General features: G+C 44.2%; 1 protein-coding gene across 1 annotated transcript; it reads left to right on the top strand.

The window, feature by feature from the left end:
• The first annotated feature begins 718 nt into the window (after window positions 1-718).
• LOC103627878 (NAC domain-containing protein 92) lies at window positions 719-3,168 on the top strand. Its single transcript, XM_008648184.3, has 2 exons — window positions 719-1,596; window positions 2,036-3,168. The coding sequence occupies exons 1-2, from the start codon at window positions 1,422-1,424 to the stop codon at window positions 2,749-2,751; spliced, it is 891 nt and encodes a 296-aa protein (XP_008646406.1). The 5' UTR covers window positions 719-1,421; the 3' UTR covers window positions 2,752-3,168.
• Window positions 3,169-14,506: the final 11,338 nt, after the last annotated feature.

The following is a 14,506-nucleotide window of genomic DNA, read 5'->3' as shown; positions in this document are numbered from 1 at the left end:
GCTGATTAACACGCCGACCGGCCCGGCCGGCGATGGATCCGTCGTCCCAGCAGCGCAAATTTTGGTTCAATTTGAAATTTTTAATTCAAGAGTATATATATGGATCCAAACAACAACAAGAGTATATTATTCATAGCTGCTGTTGAAGGGGAGAGGTTGAGAGTGGCCAGCAGGTGGGGAAGATGAGCAAATAACCATGTATGCCAAATGTGTTCTCCAGTGACAGTGCCATATAATGCTGCTGCTGCTGCTGCGTTGGCTGCACACACGCACACACACACACCAAGAATAAGTGGTGGGGGCGGCAGCCAGCAACAGGCCGGCCGGTTTCTTGCGAGCCTGGGTCTCCTCTCCTCGACCGGTCACTTGCTCTCTTCTTCTACTAGGACCGAGCTCCACTCCGTCCTCTCCTCGCCTCCTATCGAGTTCGTGCTGCGCAAGCATCGGTCGCGTCGGCGGCATAGGAGAAGCAGATGGGGAAAAAAAGAGGAGCAAAAGCCGCGGCGAATGCGACACGCGCGCACACACACGCACGCACGCGTCCTCGCCCTCCCCCCTCCCCATCTCCGGCCCCGCCCCTGCCTGCGTCCGGCGCGCGGCGACAGGGACGTGATCAACAGTGCGGCGTACGTCTGGTAGATAGATAGATAGATGGATGCATGGAACCATGTAGCTCCCTTCCTCGATCTCGGCGGATTATTCGTCGTCCTCCTCGTCCCCGCTGCTACCCCCCCTTCTTCATCGTACAACACACGCTCGCACCACCGGCCGACGGCATACGGCGGCGATCTAGCCTGGTAGAGCTATAGGTGTACGTCATGCCAAGCTACTGATAGCTTCGTTCACGCCCGGCCTCCTCTCCGCCCTCCATCGATCTCTGCCTCTCTACCCTGTACTCCTAGCTACTAGACTAGTACCGGTACCAGCACCACCCCTTAAATTTGCTGTTGCTTGCTTCCCTACACTTGTTGTTTATTTAATTTCTTTCTCTCTGTCGTATTGTATCTAATCACTACTATTTACTGCAATATAATGATTTAAATTTTAGTCCCGGCACCAAGCTATATATATACTCTCCATCCTTTCCTTCATACCAGCCAGAGGCCACACAAACTCATCCGGCTACAGCAAGCAAGCAAACAACCATAGCTCTCAGATCAGTCGTCGTAGATGTGTGCAGTGCAGCCAATTCCTTGCTACTCCTAGTCCTAGCTCGTCTGTCCCCTCCCCCTCTCTCTCCTCTTCAGATCGACGTGCATATATAGGTCCCTTTGTCTCATATATACATATAGTTCTTCCATATCCAGCTCCTTAGTCCTTACATAAAGATTCCTGTGAACAGATAGAAATATAGATAGATAGGAAATAATAAGGTGGCAGCTAGCTAGCAGTAGTAGCTGGAGCAGGAGCAGGAGCTAGCCATGGGGCTGCGCGACATCGAGCTGACGCTGCCGCCGGGGTTCCGGTTCTACCCCAGCGACGAGGAGCTGGTGTGCCACTACCTGCACGGCAAGGTGGCCAACGAGCGGCTCGCCGGCGCCGGCGCGGCCATGGTGGAGGTGGATCTGCACACCCACGAGCCGTGGGAGCTCCCTGGTACGTGCTTGCTGTGCCTGCTTGCCACTGAATTTGAATTTCTTAATTGTTTAATTTACCTGATTGTTAGCTCTGCGTCGATCTCCCTCTCTCGCAAGCAAGACGCTGGGCTAATTAACTCAGTTCCGTGTCATGGAATGAGTGATTAGGCACGCAACCTCATGCATGATCATATCAATTCTTCACGCATAATATATAGTATATATGACCGATCGTCGACTCGTCTGAGAGCTAAGCTAGGCCAGTGGCAGCTACCTTACGTTAATTTCATCCCAACAGTACGCTAGCTACAGTGTTTCTTGCTTCTAACACAAGTCATTATTCCCATCCCATTCACGCGTGTGAAAATCAACACGAACGCTAAAATTTCATCGTCGTACCTGTGATGATTGCTTTTCTACTAACGCGCGACTGATGAGTGATGAATCCATGGTCGCAGACGTGGCGAAGCTGAGCACGAACGAGTGGTACTTCTTCAGCTTCCGCGACCGCAAGTACGCCACGGGGCTGCGCACCAACCGCGCCACCAAGTCCGGCTACTGGAAGGCCACCGGCAAGGACCGCGTGATCCACACCCCCTGCAGCAGGCCCGCCGCCGGCGGCGGCCACCACCGCGCCGTCGTCGGCATGCGCAAGACCCTCGTCTTCTACCGCGGCCGCGCCCCCAACGGCGTCAAGACCAGCTGGGTGATGCACGAGTTCCGGATGGAGAACCCCCACACCCCGCCCAAGGAGGATTGGGTCCTGTGCAGGGTCTTCTACAAGAAGAAGGCAGACGCCATGGACTATGCTGACTGCAGCGACCAGGACGCCATCGCCGTGCATGTGCCTCGCGGCAGCGCTGACCCGGGCTACTGCTACTCGCCTCCTCCGTTCCCCGCGCTCGGCGGCAGCCACCACCACGGCGGCTCCCTCAACGACGACTTCCACGGCGGCATGGCGCTGCTTCAGCAGCAGCAGCACAACGGCGTTTTCGACTTCCACGGCGGCCAGCCTCACCCTCACGGCGGCGGCGGCGGCCTCCTTGCCGGGCCGCCGGCTACAGCCGTGGGGTCAAGAGACGGCGGCGATCAGTGTGGCAGCGGCGTGCTCATGGACCTAGGACTCGACGACCACTACGCCTACAACAGCTACAACAGCCTGCTGCAGATGTGATCTATCATGCAAGCAAGCAAGCAAGCTATATAGCTAGCTAGCTATAGCTGCTCCCTTGCGTTAAACGTTGCTCATGGTCATGGCCATGCAGATTTCTTTCGATCTCGTCATCTGATTTTTACTATACTATTCGTTGGTGATCTCTTTGTGCAGATCGAGCCCGTCTCTGCATGTGCTGCACTCGTACGTGTAGTTAATCTCTAGCTACATATCAGTAGTGCTAGTTGTGGATCTGTTGTGTTTGATTTAAATTGCTGGATTTGGTCGTCGTTAGTAGGGTGTGGGTGAGATGTTGTGACTAATGTACATACTTGAAAAGTTTGGAACCCCTTTTCTCTTCTTGCTTTTTTTACATATCAGTATACGTTATTGTTACCTGTTGTAACTATATGTATAAGAGACTTTCTTGAGAAATTATACTCTCTCCGTTTTAAAATAGTAGTCGTTTTAACTCTTGGTTTTATGTCTATATTCAAATAAATAATAAATATAGACACATATAAAACACATGCATCAAGAATTATATGAACCCACTTATTCTCTAAAACGACTACTATTTTGGAGAACCGAGTGAGTATATAAGTTCTCTCCAAATCCTCTTGCCAAACAAACAACATATATGTTTAGTTTAGTATTGACAGCAATATATCAAATACGAAAAAAGTTATTCAGGCAATAACAAAACGACCTATATTTATTTTCAGAGGGGGCATGCAGTATACATATATATATATAGTTAGTTACCATATATACATATGGCGATCAGCTTCGGATTAAAGCAGTTGTTCGAGCTGCTATAGCTACAATTTGTGGAGACAAAAAAATATAAAAAATATAGAATCTCGTATGGATTAAAACCAAGCGAAGGACGCCGCCTTAAAAAAAAGAAGTAACTGTCTTTCATAGATACCCTACCAGCAGCTAGCATGCACTTTTCTGTGATTTGATGTCACCATGCGTAAAAAAATCTGTCTGACACCTGACAGGGCAATGCGATGCTTGTAGGATGCATGGTTTACGTTAATTAAACAAACACACGGTGATACCTAGCTATTAGATCTATATCTCAATGCAAGCAGGGGACGGTTGCAGTCATTTTTCACACTACTCACTGTTGCATCACGGACTTGCAGCCCTGGTTCCTGATCTGATCACAGAACGACACACACGCACACACAATAATGCCGGTGGTAAGATGCATGCATAGCATATATGTAGATGCTGCGAACTTGCATTGAGTGCAGATATACTATATATACGGCTAGGTCAAATTACCCATCATCCGATCCCTAGCTTGGCGCTATTATATTCTCGCTGCTGCGATTAGTGCCAGACTGCCAGCTAGGCTCCACCAGTCCACGTGTGTGTATACTACGTTTATACATGTATTTGGAGAACATGTTATTTGTACATGCAGCAATTATCTGATTTCTCAGCTGAACGAACAGTGTGATGATGTTCAAATTGGTCACTGCTCAGCCAACGCCTGAGTACAGTTTAGGTTAAGCACACTACCAGACACAACTTCTTTGACGAGTGCTTAAGGCACTCGACAAAGACCAGAAAACACTCATTTTTTCTATTATAGACTACACTTATCCGATTGTGCACAAAGGCTGGTCATACAACCAACTGCCCTAAAACCTTGTACACACAGCTCGTTCTCAAATTTTAAATTCCTACCTTACATGTAGATGTTTTTCACTTTTAAGTAAATCATGGCACATAGTCATAGACATGCATAGGGGAGTCAGTTATCTTATGTTCAACAATATATATATATATAGTGGCTTTTGATAAGTAATTGGTCTTTACCCTTCCTTTTGCTTTTAGAGATTTTGGATGGTATTTTCTTTTAGTACTACCATCCTGTCAAAAAATATTTAAACATAATAACAAAATTTAAGTTAAACACAATAATAACTTAAATTTAAGAAATTTTGATCTCATCCTCCACACGTCTTTTCACCACCACTAGTATGCATTATCATCGAGTCAATCGGTTCATGCTGCCAATGGAAATCTTAGCGACTAACAAACCATAGCTATAAACATATTTAATGGCCAACCATCAATTCCTGATATTTATCAAACAGTAGAGGGTGCTTAATAAAGGTCACTAAAACTAAACCGTGGTGTAATGAGCCCTTTATTTTCGACGGCTGATAGCTGACCGACGAAAATATATTTTCGAACGCCAGCTACCAGAGCCGCCGAAAATAAAATCAGTTTTTTTAAGGTCACTTGTCAACCGTCGAAAATAGCCTTATTTTCGGTGGTGTTTTGCCACAAAAATTATTTTGGTCACCCAATAATATATATCGATTTTCTATAATGATACATCTTATATTATTTTCTTCTCTACCTGGTTTAGTCACTAAAATTACTTTTACAAGTATATCTATTTACTTATTGTCTGATATTTGCTTAACTTGCCTTACCTCGGGCACCTTAACCGCCATCCTCTCTCTAGCAGTAGCAGAGCTAGACCGTAACCGTAACACACTAGGCCGGTAACCTTGCTGGTTCGCCATTGATATATACTGTATGTAGTAGCTAAGCATATATCTTCAATGTCAGGTAAGAGACGGTCGATGCTTCTTCAGCCATCGCCATAGAGTGACAGTATTATATATCACCGGCCACTGTCAGGATTCTCAAGAACAGGTAGAAGAAACCAAGACAGGACAGCTAGATATATGTAGGTTTGTTGGCTGGTTAACCCAGAGGGGAAAGAGAGTGAGAGATCAGAGAATGCAGCCCCTCTCTGCCTACGCATTGTCGCATGCGCATATCAGCATGTGCCACAGCCTTGCTGCCGCGTCCGCGCGCCTGTGCTATGGTGTCGGCTACCTTCCTGCATCCTGCATGGCCAGGCCATACCAGAATACCGGTCGTCGGCTATGCTGTGCCAGGCCCCCACAAAGCAAGCAGACAAGCAAGGAAGGCTGGGCCTTGGCCCTGATCTGCTCCCTCTCCCCTCGTCCTTGTTCCGTTGCTCCTGTTCTCATCTACCTTTTTTCCTTCATTCATTCCTCCTCCGCCTTGCCCGGTCCTGCACACCGACCCTACAACAGCGCAAGATCCATGACCACGCCTTTTCTGATGAAACACAGACCTGCCGATTCATGCAATAGCTGTTAGAAAAAGTGCCCGACTCTCTTCCTCGTGCCCCCGACACGAACCATCGAGTTACAATCTACGACACCGTCCTAACCAAAAGCACCACGAGTGTACCCCGAATGTGCGGTCGGACACTAAACACCGACAACTACTCTGTGAAATGATATACGAGGAGATATATGACTTGGAAAGAACAATTCAAGAAGAAAGTTCTATAGAAAGAGCCACCAATAGACCCATTAGCAAAAGCTTTCTATGCAAAGATGAGCAAGCCGCCAAAGAAGCAACCTACCTCTGATTATGAACGCTTGCTTGGAAAACAAATGAAGAAATCTATAAAGCAAAATGTGTGTATTCTAATTTGCTCTACATGTTTATAACCTTTTTATAGCTTTCATTGGGTACTTCTTGTGGTGTCAATGAACCAGAACGGTATAATTACCCTTGACTCCTTGAGGAAGTCGATCGAGGACTTAAAAGAAATTGTAGACCTCTTAAAGAGTAATTCTTACCATTCAAACCTAAATATCTAAACCTCTAAAAGATTAAATCATGCATGCACGAAGGGCTTATAATTTTGTTATTGCGATGCATGGAGTCGGCTACGTTAAAAGCATGTTAGCCTAAAAGGAAATCTTAAGTTTAGGTCGAACTTTCTCATACGTTTGTAGCTTCCCGATCCCCCAGGTTATTTGTTAATAATAATTCATGTTTTTTCTCGATTTCGGTGTTTGGTACATGAAAAGGGGAACAGCCTTTGTGGATACTACATTTGTGAATTTGCCAAAGATATCTAGGTACATCAAAATTTTGTACAATATTGGTGTTTATTTCCTAATGATATAGTATCTTGGCTTTTAGTTCAATGCAATAACACTTTTTATTAATGCTAATGACAGGTAATAAGGATGAAGGAGGAAGTACTCGTTGTGGATAGGATAGAAGCATTCAAGAGGGTTTTTAAATAAAGAGGTCATATCTAAAGAAGAGTTTTCATTATGGTCGCTTCAAAACACGACCGATGAAGAATTTTCATATCAAGAACATAGTGTGGATATAGTAGTTAGAAATTAGAAAACTTCATAGATATTTGTATACATATCCATTTGTATATATATATATATATATATATATATATATATATATATATATATATATATATATATATATATATATGAGTCTATACATGCATATGTGTATATTAATGATTACATCTGCACATGTCTATATAATGATTGTCTATACGAGGGAGAGAGTATAAAACATCCCTGGACACGTAACACGTTCGTACCGATTCTAGCAAAATAACTGGTACTACATATAGTAATCTAGTACTGGTTCTTGATTAAAACTATTACTAAAGGTCCTTCTTCGGTACCTTTTCTTGGTTAGAATCGTTATACTAAAAGTCTCTTCTTCAATACCGGTACTAAAGTATTATCTTTAGTGCTGGGCATTGCAACTGGGTACTAAAGTTTCGGACCTTTAGTCTCGGGTTCGGAATACCGGTTGAGAATACGGTACAGTAACCCGTTTCTAAACTGTATTGATTACATATTCTTCTCCAGTAGTGTTTACGTTGGTTCGCCATCTCATGGACTGGTCCTGACGTCGACCTCCACCGTTGTTCACTGATTGATTTTGGATACCGATTGATCGCACACATTCTAGTCCGTCGTCAGAGAGAACGACGACTACAATTACTGTGTGCGACGACGTACGATAGAAGCCTACATGCATGTGTGCACAGTTCCTGATATGCTGCTAGCTGTTGTAGTTTCTGAAGTCTTTGGAGATTGAGATGTGGGAGGATTATGGTTTCGAGTAGACATATATGCGGCCAACAAATTAAACTAGCTATATACCCATTTTCACAAAAAAAATAAAAATAACTTAGCTGGATACCCATTTTCTAATTCGAACACTTTCATATATGGCATGGAGTGTATAATGCAAGTATATATGTGGTAATTTTAATTTGTAATAGCTTATATATTTATTTAGGAACACCTGCAGGGGAGTACGTACGTACCATGCATATTTAATTTTGTGCATTAAATGATAAATATAAAAAAATGTGCACAGATGTCAAGGCCCAAGAGAGAAAATAAAATATATTACAAGTGGTTTTAACGTACACTTGGTTTTGCCTTAACAACCAAGGAAATTCGTTCTCTAAGCCAAGATTTCGAGGTAGCAATCAACAAAGTGTCTCTGTCAAAGGAAGTTTTCAATATATAGCAGAGGAAGAATATAAACATCAATTTTAGTGAATGATTAGGGTTTAGGCAAGCAGCGGTGGAAGGCGACGTTTCTGTTGTGGTGGGGGATTAGGAGGAGTTGATGAAAAATGGAGTGTGATGGGGTGTAATGCATGGTCGACAAGAGCAATTAAGTGGGCCCTGCATGGAGAATTCGTCGCCAGAGGAGGACGGGAGGCATGGGCGAGCACGCCTGAAAATGTGCGATATTAAGAACGGTGTTCTGTCTCGTAGACGGTCGAAGACGGCATATAATATTCTTTGTCGTTTAAGAGCTAGTTTAGCGACTCTACCTTTTCAGCTGATTCTTATTTTTTTAAAAAAAATAAACTAATTTTCTTGGTAAAATAGAAATCTCTTAAACAAAATGAGGCTCTTAAATTAGCCCTAAGGACTAGTTTGAGAACTTTATTTTTATTAAAAAAGTTTATTTTCCCTTAGGAAAATAGAGTTACTAAACTCGCCCTAAAAGGGAGAAAAAACATGAGCATGTAGCATAGCACACCCTTTGTTTATTGTGCATGTTGTTGGAACATTCACTAAAAGCACCATGCTAAACATGCTCTTTTCTCTATTTCTCTACTATATTAAAGCATCAGTTTCATTCATGCTCTAGTTTCCTTGCTTCACGTTCAACAAATGGCCCGTTACGCCACATATGGAGTTTTCCTTCCCTGCTTTAGGTCGTTACGGCATAGATGAGCCTTGAGAAACCATTCAAGCCTAACACGACAGGAAGCCATACGCAGCGCAGCGCTGTCACATAGGATAATCTTGCTAGCTAAAGGAGGATGACGACCGAGCGACCTAAAAAAAGGGTCGTACTCCTTTTCAACTCATATGTTTCTCAGTCTTTTGTCTAAGATAAATTATAATATTTCTTTTTATCGGTTTAATATCTTATATGTGGACCACATGTTCAATATTAAATTTAATTTTTATTGACAACAAACATGATTGTTTGCCATTCCTATAAAAAAGGTTGGACTCCTTTGAACTCATACCTTTCTTGGTCTTTTGGTTAAGATAAAGTAAAATATATAATATTTATTCTTATCAATTTGATATATGATATGTAGATCATATGTTCACTCTGATATTAAATTTATTTTTTATGGGTAACAAATACGATTGTGTGATGTCGCAACACACGATTCCAGACCCTTCCTTTATATAAATAAAGGGGTACGGCCGATTGACGTCCCCCGCAATCGATCAAATCAAATCTATTTATCATATTTACCTTGTTTACATTGTTCTTTCCATTAATCTAGCCCTAGTATTAGTCTTCTTTGACCTATTTCTTCACCTCTCTTTGGCCCTTCGTCTAGACCTACTAACCCCAAGACAACTAATGGATCTCACCTCCACGATGGAGTCTCTACTGGGAGCTAAGGTTAGACAAAAGCAATATGAGTGTAGGATCTAGGACACCGGCTAGAGGGGGGTGAATAGGCGGTTTTGACTAAAATCAAAAACACTAGGTAAATTTAATCAATATAACAAGAGGAATAAATTCTCTAGTGACAATAAGTAAACAATGTATGAGAAACAACTACAGTGATTGAATACTTGAGGAACAATATGCAAAACACTAATTACTTGCAAAGCAATAAGTAATGCAAGAAGGTAGAGACACCGAAATTTATCCCGTGGTATCGGTGATTTGCCGATCACCCCTAATCCACGTTGAGGTGGACTTCAAGCTCTCACTTGCTCCTCTATCAAGTCACGACTTGATCTTTGAGCCAAGTGGACAAGAAATCACTCAATACCTCGATTCCACTAATGTCACCTTTGCCGCTCCGGCGAGGTAGGCGCAAACCCCTCACAATCAACACCGCGACTTCTCCACAATCTTCTTGGAGAGCTCGACGGAGACAATCACCCGAGCCGTCTAGGAGGCGGCAACCTCCAAGAGTAACAAGCCAATGACGCTTGCTCGGTGTACCACCTAGTGCCTCAAGAATCACCAAATGATGCAAATGCACTAGGAACCCTCAATCTCTCACTAGAATGCAATCTCAAGCAAAGAGTGTGAGAGAGTGAGTTGGAGGATCACAAATGAGCTCAATGTGTGCAAGGAATGGCCAAGAGAGGTCTCTCACACGAGCTACCCTTCTATTTATACCCCTTCATCAAAATCCAACCGTTATGTGCAGAAAGCACATGCTCTGCGCACACGCGGACGGTCCGCGCCCTAGGGCCGGACGGTCCGCCGTACACATAACGGCTATAATTCCCGTTTGAAAACTGTCAGAACTGTCAGAAAAGGTAGGTCCGGACCGTCCGCCCTCCAAGGCCGGACCGTCCGCGACCTGGCAGCATGAGACACCCGAGCCTCGGACCAAGAACAGTTAACACGCGCGGACCGTCCGCCTATAAATCCGGACGGTCCGCGACCTGAGATAGTACTGTCCGGACTAGTCCCCCGGACAGTCCGTAGTACTGATCAAAGAAAACGCACAGTCCCTGACCAAAAAACATTTTGACACCTGCGGACTGTCCGCCCTGCACGGCCGGACGGTCCGCACTATAATTCAGGGACTGACCCGAAACCATCCTTCTCTGGTCAGGACTGCGGACGGTCCGGCCCTAAGGCCCGGACGGTCCGCAGTGCAAAGCAACAAGGTGGCCCCCGAAGTAGTCAGTCTTCGGACCCTCTAGTGGATCGCGGACAGTCCGCCCTCAAGGCCCGGACAGTCCGCGCATCCAAGACTTTGCAAACTTCAAACTTGATTTTGAAAGAACTTTTAACTCACGAGATTTGAAGCGTTGTTAGTCCTCATGCAAATGCAACTACTTGATGCTCTATGAGGCACTAAGTTTCACACAGATCAAAGTCATTGACTCCTCTTAATAGTACGGCTATCTAGCCTATTAATCCGGTCAGGTATCTTCTCTAAACTCCTCACGACCGGCAAAAACAAAACCTATATTATACCTTTGCCTTTATCTGATCCACAACCAATGTTTATGATTCTCCAACATTACCTGTTTTATGTGGTCCAACCCTGCATTCTTATTTCTCGAAGAATCGTTAGTCCACAAGTAGTTGTCATTAATTACCAAAACATCACCAAAGGGGCCTAGATGATTCACAATGAGACGCTTTCCTACCAGTTTGCTTAGCCAAGTTATCCATAGTGAGCACAACCCGGCCCCCTTCATAGATACTCCCTCCGTTTCTTTTTATTTGTCGCTGGATAGTGCAATTTTGCACTATCCAGCGACAAATAAAAAGAAACGGAGGGAGTACAAAACAAACATTTTGACTTCAGTGGTATCCTCAATTTCTGAAGTCTTTTGTTTAAAATAGAGACATCTGAGAGGACAAGAGCCAAGAAATTAAATGTGATTTTACTGAGAAAATGTATATTTTGGAGTAGATTCCATCTAAATTTGCCTAGCTCATCGGTTAGAGCTGTATTAGCGATTCGTGAAAAAACATATCATTCCACGCTATAAAATCTCTACGCCATGAAAAGTTTAAAGCCGAAAAAGATGAACACTCGAGCCATCGTTAAATGTTTATGACGCACTATATCATACAAACAAAGATACTTCTCTCTCAAAGGTGATGTCCCTAGCCAATGATCTTCCCAGAATCCAATTTGAGTACCGTACGTTCTTAATTCAGAACGTCCTAAAGTACTGCATGCAGGAAGTTTGGCTTGATCTTCATTAGCCCAGACCGAAAGTGTGAGTCGCATCGTCTAGAAAGATTGGGAGAGCGGTTTCGATCCCAAATATTTGTTTCGAACCCAGGGGTGAAGCTTAGTAGAAGGCTGCGGATGTATATGCAACCACGAAAATTTATAAAACCAATGATTTAGACCAAATTTTCACCATATATGCACCAACTATATATTAGCACTATACACCTTCAATAATTCTACAAAATAAATACCTATATATGTTCTTATATATTTAGACTATATATTTTAACCATATATGTTTCTTATTCAATTTTGAGGTCGAATTCTATAAAAGCCACTAATTCTATAGGAGACACTAATTTTCCTAACTAATCACTATATAAATAAATAAATAATACAGAATAAATACCTATTTTACCGGTCTCTCTCAATCTGATTTGTCTCCCTATATTTAAATTTAAACGCTGGCTTCACTCTGATGACACTACATGTGAATTAATCTCATGAGTCGTATCGGTCGAACATTATCCCCAATGCCCGTGTCGGTACGTGCAGGATCGATCATATGCGTGTACACTCATGCATGCCAACGTGCAGGTACGTGCAAAGCAAGATCATATGCGTGCGCATGCTTCTATACCCTCACACTACACGTACGCACTGGCAGCCACGCGCGCGTAGACAAATGCACGGCGGCCACGAACATATCTGGCGACGAGACGACCGCGAGCAGATTGTGACTGATAGATGAGTGAGACACACACACACGTACGACGACGTGCGCCTTGCTGGATTGCGTGGGCAGGCACACCGCGCGTGGAGAAAAACACATGCATGCATGCATCGATCAGTCAGTCCTGTTAGTAGTTCGCGTTACCTTGCACGTAAGAACCTTTGAACGAGATCTCGATCGATCACTGCCCTGTAATCCGGGCAGTGGCGCCGATCGATACTTCTTTCACCAGGGCACGACGACACGCGCGAGGAACACACACGTACGTGTACTCCGGTTACGGAGAGATACATGGGACTGCGACGACTGGACGAGACATGGCTGGCCTGGCGGGCTGGCGGCCGGCTTGCCTGCGTGCAGCGTGCTCCATCCAGTAGCTAGCAAATCCAGCAAGCGCCGGAAGCCCGGAACCGAGCCACCGGACATATATTATTACAACACCTGGCAATGCGTTCCGCGGGAAACCGTGCTGATGCTTCACATCGCATCACATCGCATCTCGGAAGATCCGGCCGGCCGTTAGGATCGACCGGCCGGTCGCATCATGCATGCTGCCGCCGCGCATGCATGCACGGTGGCGGACCGGCGGAGGTCCGGCGTCTTTTGACTGGTCGGCCCCGGCCGGCCACGTACTGTACGCGCATGCACAGCGCAGTGCTCGTAAAGCGCACCGTCCTTTGGACCCACCAAACAAACACACTGGTGGCACTCCCTCTGCACTGCACTGCAGTCTGCAGCAGCCTGGAACTGTTCTGCCTTTATCTTTACCTTTTTTCACCATGACCACCGTCCTCTCCGATCCACCGGCCAGTCTAGGATAAAAAAGCTGACAGTTTTGACCGCCGCGCCGCCATTGTTACTACGTCGTCATCAAAAGCCGCTGCCAATAATTGATAATCGTATCTGTCACTAGCTGTTCGTTTCTCACTTTCTCCCTACGTCTTCCCCTCCTCTGATCTCTCCTCAACCGTAGGCCCCTGTCTAGGATTGATAATGAATCAACTGTGTGTTTTTTTAAAATTTTCTAAAAGAATCGACATAATCTGTTTGGTTTAGCTTTTGTCTTTGGTTTTTACGCGCTGCCATTGTTAGGCTTGATAATGAACCAACTATAAAAAATATTTGGCAATGCGTTATGATCTTGAATGGACAAAACAAATATACAGTAGCTGCTAATTTGTTAGTCTTATGCTCTGATCATGCTGAAATTTGAGCTCGTGGAACAAAACTCTGATCGGCTTTGGGGTCGATGGAGTAGTATGCACACAGGCACAGGCTCAGCTTCTGAAGGTTCACGTTCGTTTCGAAGCAGTAGTCTGAAGGCCGAAGCTGATGAACCCATAGGGTAGGCCTCCTCCATCTCCAGTTCCAGCATTTAAAACATGGCTTCGCGTTAACTGGTGCTGCTTCGTGTCTTCATCAAATTTTGAAAGAAAGAAAAAAATAAAGCTGGGAGCATAGAGCCCATACAGGCTCATAGAATTAATGGGCTGTCGTTGTTTTCACTGGTCTTGAACAGGCCCATATTTAGCTCAAACTGTCGCTGTTGTTTTGTTTTTCTCAAAAATAAAATAAAATAAAACCAAACATCTCACCCCTCTAAACCTTCAAAACCGTACAGATTACATTTCTAACTTGTCTTAAAGAGGACCTTCAAAGGTATCGTGTCCCTTTTTCACTTGAAAGAATTATTTGACGAGGTTATGAACCCACGTACAATATTTCTAAGCTTCTATTTGTTTATATAAAAAAGAACATGCAAAATATTTATCGAAACCTTTAACCTAACAAAGGATAAAAACAGCGCTTCATAGCCACTTCAAAAAGCAGGAGAGGTGATTCACACGGCTTTGAGGGGTCCGTGTACAAGGGCGTCTCTCTTTTTAATCTCTCTCTTTAAATCATCCTTCGGAGAGTCAATTGAATAAAAATTCACTCCCTACATCTTTCCATCTCCCAACTTGCTTTTCTACATGTAC

Source organism: Zea mays, chromosome 5 (genome assembly GCF_902167145.1).
Source record: "Zea mays cultivar B73 chromosome 5, Zm-B73-REFERENCE-NAM-5.0, whole genome shotgun sequence".
NCBI classification, from domain to species: domain Eukaryota; kingdom Viridiplantae; phylum Streptophyta; class Magnoliopsida; order Poales; family Poaceae; genus Zea; species Zea mays.
The sequence above is the reverse complement of the archived record's forward strand: the minus strand, read 5'-3'. Positions and strand labels throughout refer to the sequence as shown.